General features: G+C 45.6%; 1 protein-coding gene across 1 annotated transcript in view; it reads left to right on the top strand.

Annotated features, from left to right (window-relative positions):
• The window catches only part of LOC124716744 (protein FAM246C-like), a 56,478-nt gene extending 55,463 nt beyond the window's left edge, over nucleotides 1-1,015 (top strand). The window contains exon 2 of the mRNA XM_047243287.1: nucleotides 656-1,015. Coding sequence (XP_047099243.1) covers nucleotides 656-1,015 — 360 coding nt within the window. The remainder of the gene's footprint in view (nucleotides 1-655) is intronic.
• Nucleotides 1,016-14,232: the final 13,217 nt, after the last annotated feature.

The raw sequence follows: 14,232 nt of genomic DNA on the forward strand, positions 1-14,232 counted from the left end.
GAAGTCAATGAAGTTAAGGAATTCTGCTACCTAGGCAGTAAAATAACCAATGACGGACGGAGCAAGGAGGACATCAAAAGCAGACTCGCTATGGCAAAAAAGGCATTTCTGGCCAAGAGAAGTCTACTAATATCAAATACCGGCCTTAATTTGAGGAAGAAATTTCTGAGGATGTACGTCTGGAGTACAGCATTGTATTGGTAGTGAAACATGGACTGTGGGAAAACCGGAACAGAAGAGAATCGAAGCATTTGAGATGTGGTGCTATAGACGAATGTTGAAAATTAGGTGGACTGATAAGGTAAGGAATGAGGAGGTTCTACGCAGAATAGGAGAGGAAAGGAATATGTGGAAAACACTGATAAGGAGAAGGGACAGGATGATAGGACATCTGCTAAGAGATGAGGGAATGACTTCCATGGTACTAGAGAGAGCTGTAGAGGGCAAAAACTGTAGAGGAAGACAGAGATTGGAATACGTCAAGCAAATAATTGAGGACGTAGGTTGCAAGTGCTACTCTGAGATGAAGAGGTTAGCACAGGAAAGGAATTCGTGGCGGGCCGCATCAAACCAGTCAGTAGACTGATGAAAAAAAAAAAAAAAAAAAAAACAAAAAAAAAAAAAAACAAAAAAAAACGGATTTTGTTGTTAACAGGTGGCCGGCACTTGGGTCCCGTGTTATGCCGGCACACCGCCGCGGCGCTGGTCTGGGGTGAGGGAGCTTTGTTTGTATGGCTGGCAGCTCGCCGTGGGCGGCGCCGCCCCGCCACCTGCCCCTATATACTCGTACCTGTATACCCGCACCCGTCCCCCCACGTGGGCCGCCCACGTGCCGCCGCCGACGCCCGCTCCCAATATGGCGGCGCAGGGCGGCCGATCTGCGAAAAACGACGCGCCCACGCCTCGCCGGTACAGCCAGCCGCTGACGCAGAGGCGAGCAGAAGAGCGCCCGACGCCTCAGCCGCCCTGCAGCCTGTACTGGAAAACCTCACCTAAACGACGACGCCAGAAATAACCCAACACCCGGTGTCTTTAGCTTCACAGCGCGAAGGCATACGAGACAGGTGCAATATCCTGAGGCCTCAAGAAATATGGCAGGTGCTGACAGATCCCAATATTGCCCAACTAATAGCTTACAGTGAGTTGACAAATGTCACGGTGTAGCGATATGCACATATACAATTGACGATACTATTGCGTACACAGCGGCAGTGGACTGGCGGAGCTATCATTTGTACTCAGGTGATTAATGGGGAAATGTTTCTTACTTGACTATGGCCGCACGACGCGAATTAACAGACTTTGAACAAGGGCTGGTAGCTGGAGCAAGACGCACGGAACATTCCATTCCGAAAATCGTTAGGGAATTCAGTATTCTGGCATCTACTGTGTCAAGAGTATGCGGAGAATACAACATTTCAGGCATTACCTATCACCACGGACAATGCAGTGGCCTTTAAAGTCAGTACCGTACTGTGGTTTATTTGAAGTGTTACACTTACACTTTAAAAAAATGTGTGTGAAAGCTTATGGGACTTAACTGCTAAGGTCATCAGTCCCTAAGCTTACACAGTACTTAACCTAAATTATCCTTAGGACAAACACACACACCCACGCCCGAGGGACGACTCGAACCTCCGCCGGGACCAGCCTCACAGTCTATGACTGCAGCGCCTGAGACCGCTCGGCTAATCCCGCACGGCATTTACACTTACACGATCATGATTTCGGCTTCAAAGTGCCATTATCAAATGTTTCCTGTAAGCATATTAGACAATAACAGTGAAATACATAACTAGTGATACAACCATATAAGTATCCTTATTTGTGATGCTTACTCCCAAGTGTTATACAGTGCCTAAGATGGCATACTCTCGTATTAAAAATACGCTATTAGACACATTGTCTAAGGGTCGATATTTCTGGTAAAGCCTACTGCTTTGTTTCATCACCGAGTATATCATCTTAACTGAATGACAGTTGGCTAAGTGTCAAATTGTTTTCGTGAAAGAAATTCCTGTTAGAAGCAGGTGACTTTTTCTTTTAATCTTTGGACTCAGTGTCCGGTAGGATAGGAAAGGTTAAGAGCATGGAGGTAAGAATAGAGGGAGACGCCGTGACGTCACAGTTGTGAAGCTATGTGAAGCCGAGGGTAGCCATCTCAATCTGACCAAAACATTGCTGCTGTTAAGCTTGTGTGCATAGGCTTGTCGCTCGCTTTTGGAAGGATTTTGCGCTATTATGGTGACTTGTGTGATGTTCGGATGTACGAATCGTTCTGATTGTGATGCGAAATCGAAGGGAATAACATTTTGTGTGTAAGTTGTCTCGTTAAGTGTGATTTTACAACTTCATTGTGAATGAACGTGTGCTACATCGGTACTTGTACTATAGCGTGTTTTTCTCCTGTATGATTTTAGATTTCCTAAAAATGAAAGTCGGAAAGCTGTGTGGGAGAATGCCGTGAGGAGGAAGAATTGGCGTGCGTCTAAATGGAGCACTATATGTTCTCAGCATTTCTGAGAAGAGGACATAGACCGAACTTCCCTTTCAACAGTAAGGTTCCAAGAAAATGCTGTACCATCAGTTTTCCCTACACACCCAAAACATTTGCAAAAGGTATGTTAATTCAAAGAATTAAATTCTTAGTTTTCAAGTTCACATTTCAGTATAATACGTACGTATCGTCGATAATCGAAGTGTTGAGTAACTCACTTTGTCTTCATCATGTACCAAATTAAAAGCTAACACTACATTAACTGGCGTAAAGTATAGGCCTAAACAGGACACTGTGTAGATTTACCATTCTATGTACCGTATTTCAGTGAATATTGGTGGTAATGAACAGTGTTTTCCAGTAGTGTAACGTAACTGAAATGTCCCAGTACGTATTACAAACAAGATGTATTTATGGGACTTTGGAGGGAGGGTATAGCTAACTTAGGTTTCAGTCTCTATTATTTAGTTTGTGATACACGTTTATTACTGAATTAACAAAATTGTATCGTTTACATTGAAGGCTAGCTATTCGTAATATTGCATTAAAAACTATTTTTAATCAGAAGAAACGCGGAATTTCGCCTTTACGAGATTTTATTTTAAACAAAAACTTTGAAACAACCAATCTGATGACGTTACATGCGTATATGGTGCAATTAGCGACTGTAATACACGCAGCGCTGTAGCACACTGGCAATGTTTTGGTCAGAGTGTCATGGCAGCGAGCCACGCCCCCATGTCTTCAAAACGTAGTACGGCTGGGATACGTAGCGCCATCTCCCCTTATTCTTACCTCCATGGTTAGGAGCAATTTATTTTCTTTGGTACTTGTTACATCTTTGCAGTACCTGTTTACCTTAGTATACAATGAAGTTGCCTGCTCATAAACATAGACAGTAACAAATCTCTCGATAATATTCGCGAATATTACTGCAATATCGAAAATTACGAAAGAAATATAAAACTATCGGTACTTATTGCCATTTATATATCGATATATCCTGAGAGACATTGTAGCAGTATATCGATATTTTTCGAAGAATATCGATATATATTATATCAACAGACCTAATTTTTGAACAGGGTTTCGCGAGACGGTTTTCATCTATTTTCAAGGGTCTGTCAGTCCATATTTTTCAGAATCTATGTGACGCCATGACGTAAGTGAAACAAACCTGCGACCACTCGTGCTGCCGTACATATCAGCAAAAATTACACCGAAATTGGCTACATATTTAAAAAAAACGGATTTTTGCTGTCCCTGCGTTGAGCTCTTCGTCCGGCGCTGACTGTGTGTTTGTGCCGGCGGCCGCGCCCGGCCGACATGACAGACAGGACAGCACGTGTGGGCGTAGCGTGTCTCACGCAGTGGTCTGCACACAAGCTAAGAGGGCAGTGCCCTCCTATCCACGGCGACAGTGAAAGCTCCCGCGTCTAGCAAGCACGAGTGATTACCCACTTACACAAAACGTTTTTCGTATTCCACTTACGGACTGCTTGCTGACTACCTCCCAGTGAAGAACCGGGAAGTGTAGTAACGAAAATGCAGGCCCTGGTGCTCGAATACCGGCGTATCACAATCGAAGCTATAGTGTGAAAAGTGAAAATCAGCCACTGACCAGTTTTCGAACACACCGCACGACATTCTCAGCACCAGAACGGTCGCCGCCCACTGTGTTCCGCGACTGCTCACATTCAATCAAAACAGGCTGTGAGACGGCGACACCAGCGATAATGTTGCAACTGTGTCAGTCCGATCAAGATGACGTCTTGAGCCGCCTCCTCACCGCAGAGCTGAGCGTTTATCACCGTGACCCCGAGACCAAGGAGCAGAACGAGCAAAGGGAACGTGTGCACGATACGTCACTGCAGGAACAGGCGAAGACGCAACCGTCATCAGAGAAGAGATACTGACGAGGGGAACACGCCACGTTACATAATCCAATTTCTCAGTCAGAAAATTAAAGAAAAAAAACGTGTTTCAGCACTTCTGGAAGTTCAAGCAGTAAGGCGATAAAACAGTGGGTGAAAGTTTTTTTGAGAATAAATAATAGCTAAGGAACTACTAAAGGATTTTTAATACTACATCTATGACACTTGGTATTTGACTTCTCGGTTAAAAATAGACAAAAACATGAATCAGTTCAAAAAATGGTTCAAATGGCTCTGAGCACTATGGGACTCAACATCTGAGGTCATAAGTCCCCTAGAACTTAGACTTACTTAAACCTAACTAACCTAAGGACATCACACACACCCATGCCCGAGGCAGGATTCGAACCTGCGACCGTAGCAGTCCCGCAATTCCGGACTGCAGCGCCAGAACCGCTAGATCACCGCGGCCGGCATGAATCAGTCTTTCCGGAAATTCAACCCTTAGGGGAGTGTAACAAGGTACGAAAATTTTTAAGAAAATATTTCCTTACATTAGAATAGTTTTAAAACTAACTTTATCAAAATTAGTATCTCACTTCTTAGTTAGATACAAAGAAATATTTGTTAGGAGATGGAAGTTGCAATGGAAATATCTCCACAACAACGCAAAAGGACTGATTAACAAAAACTTTGGACTCCTGTTACGACAATCGCTTATTTGTCAGAAGTACTTTCGTAAAAGAAAAGCTTAGAAGTTTCAAAAATGGTTCAAATGGCTCTGAGCGCTACGGGACTTAACTTCTAAGGTCATCAGTCGCCTAGAGCTTAGAACTACTTAAACCTAACTAATCTAAGGACATCACACACATCCATGCCCGAGGCAGGATTCGAACCTGCGACCGTAGCGGTCGCGCGGTTCCAGACTGTAGCGCCTAGAACCGCTTGGCCACCCCAGCCGGCACTTAGGAGGTGTTTCAGTTTGTGAAGAACATTAAAAGTGGATTAAATAAAAACAAAAAAAATCCCTGCAGACGTTACAGACTACGAGAGCGAAGCAGCGGGCGCTACGCTAGTTCTTTAATACACGATGTATAACATACGTATAAGTAACTTTTTGAGATATTTTTGTAACAGCTTTTCCCTATTTTTAAATTTATAAAAAATTATATATTATAGATATTAAAAAATAGTTGTATAAAACCACATGCGTATTCCAAGGCAATGCTGTGTCTAAATTTCCAAGCATTTGGTCAAAAACTTTCAGGGTATTGGGATTAGGAACATTTACAATTTTCTACATAAGTACAAACGTGGAACTTCGTTTCTTTGTAAGATCTCCGAAAGTTCTTCATGGGTTGCTTTGAAATTTTGGCACAACGCTGCAATCGAATACTCCCGTCTTTTTTATACCTACTGGAACGCCACCTGGTTTATGCCTAATATATATTTAATACGAGAGGAAACGTTATAAATACGTAAACGTTGGCTTCTTCAAAATGGCTACTCTCCGGAAGTTCTGGACTGATTGCTTTGAAATTTTGACACCAAGTTCAATTCTAATTCGGGCGTCATTTTACGTAGCCAATTCTTCAATATATGTATTTTTTAACACATGCGTTGGCGTGCAGCAGTTTTAAGCCCAGTTCTGCGCCGCTGTTATGTGGAGGTGGAGCTCCCTTCCAGGGAAGAGGATACGGCAGCTGAGATGTTCAGGGACACTACGAACGCGTATAGCGTAATTCAGCAGCTGTTGTTGGCGCCTGATGGGCAATGGACGGACCCCAGCCTCCGCTAGTAGGCTGTTCACAGGGCTAGTTCGGAAAGCTCTCGTCGCAAGTTGGACGCCAATGATAAAGAGGCCCAGTATCCGCAATGCCGAGGGGGATGCTGAACCGTACGCTAGACTCTCACAGTCAAGACGGGTCGTGCCCCATGCATGTGTAATTGATGATGTCGCTGGGTCAACATGACAACAGTAAGAGTCGTCTGCTGCGGGGCCGCAAGTGTTATCACAATGAAGCGCTCCGAAACGCTTGTCCCTGCACCAGCATCGTCCTTAGACCTGCCACAAATCGCTGCCGTTCCTGCTTTACAGAGCAGGCAAGCCTCCGACATCCACGTTCTGAGATCAGGCGCGGTCGTCCAACACTTTGCCGGCTGCCCGTGGTTTCACCGCTTTTTCTAGATTCTCGGGACAGTAGCATGCGGGAAGACTTGGGAGTTTCCCAAGCTCCGGGCCATAACAATCCGCTCTTTGCCAAAGTCGCTCCCGCCCTTTGCAGCCCGTATCGCCGCTGCTCCGCCTATAAACATCTCTGACAGCGTCACGCGGTCGCAACGCTACCAGATGGCATTCAGTGTGGCAGCGGGCAGAGCTTGTAATGTTCTGCTGAATGGTGTATGCTTACCACAGTATAAACACACCAACGGAAAGTGCTCCAATTAGCAGCTGCCTCGTTCTACCTTCCCCAGCATCTTTAAGAATTTTCTCAAAAATTTTTGGCATGTGAACATATTAGCGCTTTTTTTTAACGTGCAGGTAGCCTCAAACTTCCCCAAGCTCCCTTGACTATAACTCACACGCACTAGGCCACCGCTGTGAGTCGCTCATATCCATCTACTGACGCCGGCCGGAGTGGCCGAGCGGTTCTAGGCGCTACAGTCTGGAACCGCGCGACCGCTACGGTCGCAGGATCGAATCCTGCCTCGGGCATGGATGTGTGTGCTGTCCTTAGGTTAGTTAGGTTTAAGTAGCTCTAGGTCTAGGGGACTGATGACCTCAGATGTTAAGTCGCGTAGTGCTTAGAGCCATTTTTTTGGTGACGACGAAAATATAGTAAAAAAACCTTTTTTTGCAGTTTTCCGAGGAACCGCCCATGAACTAACGGTGTCTCCGTAAGTCCCATCAAGCCCACCGAAGACCACATCAAATGCAAAGGGGACCAAACGATTTGCTCCATTTGCCTAAGCAAGAGGAAGTGTGTAATATTCGTAGTTTGACACTATACTGTAGAATAGTGAGAATAGAAGATTCTTCTGTTGAGTATACAAATGGTCCCTAACCTAAGGGCTATCCAAAACACTCGTCCCTACCTTTTAATCATCAATAGAACCCGAGGTATTGGCTCTGGAAAATCCCGTTTTTATGACCGGCATTTTGGAACATACACTGGCAAGCCAAAACATTATGACCACTGCACACCGCGACATTGGATGCCGATTGGGATATCCATTGAGATAAGCGACTTTGACAAACGGCAGATATTACTACGCAGAGCGTGCGAACGAGTATCTCGAAAACGGCGAAGCTGGTAGGATGTTCACGTGCTAGTGTCGTGAACATCTACAGAAATCGTTGCATGTCCACGACTCATCACAGGACGTGGGGGTCGGAGGCTTGTCTGCTCTCTGCAGTATTACATGTGGTGATCTGTCGCATCTCTCCTGAAGGAGCACAATGCTGGTGCACGCACAAGTGTTTCAGGGCACACTGTTCGTCGTATGTTGTTGAACATGGAGCTCCTCAGCAACCATCCCTACGTGTTCACATGTTGACCCTACGACATGGTCAATTACGAAAGCAGTGGACACGAGGCCACCCTGATTCCCCCGTCAGTCAATGGAAACGTGTTGGCTCTTCGGGTGAGTCACATTGTAAGATGGCAAGAACTATGCCCCTTACATGAAGTCATCAAATATCACCGAACTCATGTTGACCAAACAGTAGGGCTGAACAAAAATGACTGACAAGGCACAACGCATCTTGTAGAGGGTATAGTATGGACGTATTGGAATAATTAATGTCAGGTGATGGTTTTAAAGTAATTCACGCGACATGAAAACTTTGTGGAAACGCGTCGATTTACTGGAGGCTAGTTTATCCCAGTGAAGTATTCAGAGTGGACCACAGACAGGTGGCGGTGCGTGGCTGGGGAGCGGTAAAAGGAAGCAACAATAGGCAGCTTAGGGTGGCTCAACCTCTGAGAAACCAGTAACAGGGCGCGGCCTCCAGCTGCCTTAAGATGAGTGACAGTAAGGGGGTGGTTGACTCCATGCTGGTGTAGCGGAAAGCAGACAACTTGCACGCCTGTTGACAAATGTCCGTTGACCCGTTTTCAGTGAAATATGCGAGAAAGCCGCACCGTGGTACGGTGGAGCAGTGAACAGAGGCCAAAATATGCGTATTCGTGACTATAGCAACTTCACGCTCAATTCACGGTCCACAGAGTCTGAAGTAAATAAGGTGAAGAGCGACAGAATGAAATACGCCACCCTCCGATGGGAACGTAGGACCAAGGAATTTGAAGTACTCTCCTGGGAGTCAGAATTTCGGAAAAATTTGTGTTTTACGCCAGGGAGGAGCTAAATAGCAGAAGTTGAGAGGAAGGGAAATTTTGTGGGAATTTGTTCACTTCCCAGAGCAGACATTCGTCGGCGCTGGGAAGCGACACATAATTAACGTGACTTGCACTGCAATTGGCGTATGTGATTTTGCTGGAGGGGAAACCGAGGTGAAGAGCGGACTGGCAGAAGTCTCGGTAGAAGTCTTCCGTTCCTAGCTTGCCTAGAGTGCGGATGTGGCGCTCTTTACTCAGCCTGCCTGAGAGAGAGTGAGCATCTCTGCAGTTTAGGACTTAGCAAATGGAACGATTGAGCTTGGAGATAGATAGTTTTGGTTCAGCTATGTACTGAGCAAGATAGCTAGGAGTGAATAGACGAGCGCAGCCTTGCAGCACCACGATGCCGACCGATGTCCGCACTACGGCGCCGCCCTGCCACGCTTAATTCGATGATATTGCGCCCGCTCTGGCTCGAGTTAGGCCACTGATTAATTTGTTGGATCACACCGGCAAAGTTTCCATGAGGGTTTCATGGGCCGTGAATTGCAGAATTCTTCTTGCATTTCGCATTATGCCTGGGTCAGTCGATAAGAATTAATTTTGATTTATCGCGTTTCCTCCACGTAAACGCAATTCATTCCCACTGCCCGTTAGGAGAGTCATGTAATGTGTTGATTGAAGGTCGTGAGTTAAAATAAATTTGTGCTAATCGACTGCATCTGTTTTCAATCAAGTAGTTGAAATCCCAAGTCATTTTCTTAATTAATTTAATGTTCAACATTTGCATCTGGTGTTCAATAGCTGAATATAACATCAATGTGCACCCCTTTTTAATTAAAAGGGATCAATTCTGAATCAATTGATGTCAACACTGCCACCACAGTTCAATCAGGGGTCACAGGGCCTTATTACTTTCTTTGCATTATCCGATATTGCGGCAGTTTTGCACTCTCTGTTGATCTGTTAGTCAATTAGCTGGGGTGAACACACGCCAAAACCAGATAAGTGACGGGTGGGGTGGTACAACATTTTTGCTACACCAGGTCGATATTCGTCTCCACAAACGCCGTCACTGAGGTGAACGGCGGCTCGAAACGTGCAACGCGCCACGGATGCACGCTGGTGGGAGCAGTATATGCTGTGGGAGACAATCTCCTGCGCTTGCAAGGGAAGACGCGCTAACTGTTGCGAACCACCTGCAACCCTTCATGCTTGATGTCTTCCCCGACGGCTATGTCATCTTTCAGCAGTATAACTGTCCTTGTGTCGAAACCACAACCGTGGTACAGTGTTTTGAGGAGCATCATACTGAACTCGGGTTGTTATCTTGGCGACCAAATTCGCCTGATGTAAATCCTGTGGAATCCATCTGGGTTAGCTGTCAGGTGCTATCACGGCGTACACAAATCAGTGTCCCGTCATTTACGCGATTTACCTGACCTGTGCGTAGACATCTAGTGCCACACACCTCCACAAACCTACCAACAAACTGTCGGACCCTGATACGCAGAATGAGTGATGTATTTCGTTCGTTCGGACAAGCAAGCTATTAAGTAAGTGGTCATAATGTTTTGGGGATCAGTGTATTAGATACACATAACAGCTTGTGGTTGTTAGAAGTTCGCTCCTACAAACACACGTACCTATAAATTTGACAGTCGTTACAGTTTCCAGGGATTGAGAGCCAGTTGTGAAACCGAAAGACAATGTATCTTCCGTCTGTTTATGAGCCATACTCAATCCGAACTATGCGTTTCCTTGAACTTGGCTGTCTATCTGGGTTTGGATTCCCGCCGTTGTTGCGGTTATGCCGTGGTTCTTCCTCCTCCTACGTGAGGCAGCAGCGATGCGTATCGATATTTGCGCCGTGTACCATCTTTGGTCTTGTGCATATACAGGGTGTTTAAAAATGACCGGTATATTTGAAACGGCAATAAAAACTAAACGAGCAGCGATAGAAATACACCGTTTGTTGCAATATGCTTGGGACAATAGTACATTTTCAGGCGGACAAACTTTCGAAATTACAGTAGTTACAATTTTCAACACCAGATGGCGCTGCAAGTGATGTGAACGATATAGAAGACAACGCAGTCTGTGGGTGCGCCATTCTGTACGTCGTCTTTCTGCTGTAAGCGTGTGCTGTTCACAACGTGCAAGTGTGCTGTAGACAACATGGTTTATTCCTTAGAACGGAGGATTTTTCTGGTGTTGGAAATCCACCGCCTAGAACACAGTGTTGTTGCAACAAGACGAAGTTTTCAACGGAGGTTTAATGTAACCAAAGGACTGAAAAGCGATACAATAAAGGATCTGTTTGAAAAATTTCAACGGACTGGGAACGTGACGGATGAACGTGCTGGAAAGGTAGGGCGACCGCGTAGGGCAACCACAGAGGGCAACGCGCAGCTAGTGCAGCAGGTGATCCAACAGCAGCCTCGGGTTTCCGTTCGCCGTGTTGCAGCTGCGGTCCAAATGACGCCAACGTCCACGTATCGTCTCATGCGCCAGAGTTTACACCTCTATCCATACAAAATTCAAATGCGGCAACCCCTCAGCGCCGCTACCATTGCTGCACGAGAGACATTCGCTAACGATATAGTGTACAGGATTGATGACGGCGATATGCATGTGGGCAGCATTTGGTTTACTGACGAAGCTTATTTTTACCTGGACGGCTTCGTCAATAAACAGAACTGGCGCATATGGGGAACCGAAAAGCCCCATGTTGCAGTCCCATCGTCCCTGCATCCTCAAAAAGTACTGGTCTGGGCCGCCATTTCTTCCAAAGGAATCATTGGCCCATTTTTCAGATCCGAAACTATTTCTGCACCACGCTATCTGGACATTCTTCGTGAATTTGTGGCGGTACAAACTGCCTTAGACGACACTGCGAACACCTCGTGGTTTATGCAAGATGGTGCCCGGCCACATCGCACGGCCGACGTCTTTAATTTCCTGAATGACTATTTCGATGATCGTGTGATTGCTTTGGGCTATCCGAAACATACAGGAGGCGGCGTGGATTGGCCTCCCTATTCGCCAGACATGAACCCCTGTGACTTCTTTCTGTGGGGACACTTGAAAGACCAGGTATGCCGCCAGAATCCAGAAACAATTGAACAGCTGAAGCAGTACATCTCATCTGCATGTGAAGCCATTCCGCCAGACACGTTGTCAAAGGTTTCGGGTAATTTCATTCAGAGACTACGCCATATTATTGCTACGCATGGTGGATATGTGGAAAATATCGTGCTATAGAGTTTCCCAGACCGCAGCGCCATCTGTTGTTGAAAATTGTAACTACTGTAATTTCGAAAATTTGTCTGCCTGAAAATTTACTGTTGTCCCAAGCATATTGCAACAAACGGTGTATTTCTATCGCTGCTCGTTTAGTTTTTATTGCCGTTTCAAATATACCGGTCATTTTTGAAACACCCTGTAGTTTCCGCCTAGGGGATGTGCGGGCAGTCGGTCGGTCGGTGCGGACCAGGGAGGATATCTCCATGCGGCGCAGTCGGCTGAGTCCGCCGGCGGTCCTTGCACAGTGTCGGAGCGTGTGTGGAGCTGTCCGATCGCTACGAACTTCGTAGCTCACCGACCCAGGACGACAGAGTTGAGTGGTGTGTTCAGTACCCAAACCACGTCCGTTCATGTTGTGTCATTCGTTCCGGTGGTTCGCTGTTGGGGAGCTTTTCCTGTGAGCAACACCGAGTGTTTGTAGTGGTGAAATCGAGCCGCCGTGCAGTGGAATTAACTATATTCGTTCACTACAATTCAAGTGCACCAGCGGAATTTTCTGCCTTGTGGCCGTTAGTGTTCCAGTTACCTGCCATGGCCACTAACGTAATTTCAGGCAGTGTCCTTTCCTCACCTGTTGTCGCTGTCCAACACGGTGTGCAGTTCTGACAGCTTAATACACATTTCATTGTAGATAATCACGTCCGTAACAGTTTGGTCCTTGAGTTTTCATGTACCGATTGGTGGCTAGCAAGTCGATTGGTCGGTCGGTCTGTGACTGTCTCTTGGTTGGGTTACCGACGGATCAAGTGTAGTTGGGTGCACCACCTGTCTCACCTAAGTGAACATTAATGTTTCGAGGGCAGTCCACCTCCCCCTCTGGAGGCTTCTGAGTGCCGTTGTCTATAATGTCCTTTTCATGGGTGTTTAATGGTCTGTTGGTAATCTATTATAGCCAATGCTTTAAAGGCAAAATCTTTTTGTTGTGTTTTATGTAAATCAAGGGTCTTAAGCTGGTATAAGTAAGCTTGAATTCTGGCAAGTGGATATTTTGCTGAAAGTTACTGTTGTTGTGCTATCTTTTCATTTAGTGCGCTGTCAGTCACTTAAAACTTAAAGGCTTAAGGTATTTTGAATTTTTGGAAAATCAGTTGTGGGCCTTCAGCCGCCTAAAACCTTATTCTTATTTCCCCTTAAGAGAAAACATTGCGGCCTTCTGCCTTAAAAGATTATGGTAATATATTTTAAAATTTAATTGTGGCCTTCAAATGGTTCAAATGGCTCTGAGCACTATGGGACGCAACTACTGAGGTCATTAGTCCCCTAGAACTTAGAACTAGTTAAACCTAACTAACCTAAGGACATCACAAACATCCATGCCCGAGGCAGGATTCGAACCTGCGACCGTAGCGGTCTTGCGGTTCCAGACTGCAGCGCCTTTAACCGCACGGCCACTTCGGCCGGCAATTGTGGCCTTCATCCGTTGGTATTGCACCTTGTTTATGTTTGTTGTATCCAGTTTTGCCTCGAGGCTTTCAGCATAACTATAATATATACATATACTTTCAATTATTTTATTTGCAATTTTAACAGCGTGTCTTCAGTCACTTAAAATTTATCTCGTTGATTTTTAAGATTTCTTGTTTGGAGGCCTTGGAAAGTATTGGATTTTGAAACTCGTAGTTGTAAAGGTTCGGCTATGTGCCGTTTTGGTTTAAATGTGTTATTAAATTACAATTTTGAAGTGAAACTGACCACCACCTTATTTGGCCCTTTCCACAATCCTAATCACCTGTTCTGCCCTGCGGGTTTAGCGGGCGTATCACATACGTTACACTTATTCATGCAGAGTCTGTAGTGAAAGTAACAGTAATTATCAAAACGTTAGTAATGTTCTCTTTTTGTGAATAGATTGGTGGAAGTGAAAACGGAAAGTAAGTTGTTCGTCTGCGTGAGTGCAGCGTAAGTGTTACGCATGTGAAACTTTACGAGCAGTTCCTATAAAATCTTGGCGGATTCATATTCGCGTCAATTCGCAAGGTGTCCGCAAGGACTTTTTTTTTCCTTTTTTGGGAGGAGTGGAGCTGCGGAGTGGTGGCGGGCAGATACAGTATTGTTCCCGAAACATCGTGGACACACTGGAAACATACGATTAACACCGCGAGAAGATAATCTTGGAAAGTATCTACGGAATAACGGGACTGGCGTTAGCGCCAGCTGGGATACAAGGACGTAGTCTGTGATGCTGCAGCCTTCCTCTCAGTGCATACCGTGGGCG

Source organism: Schistocerca piceifrons, chromosome 9 (assembly GCF_021461385.2).
Source record: "Schistocerca piceifrons isolate TAMUIC-IGC-003096 chromosome 9, iqSchPice1.1, whole genome shotgun sequence".
NCBI lineage: Eukaryota > Metazoa > Arthropoda > Insecta > Orthoptera > Acrididae > Schistocerca > Schistocerca piceifrons.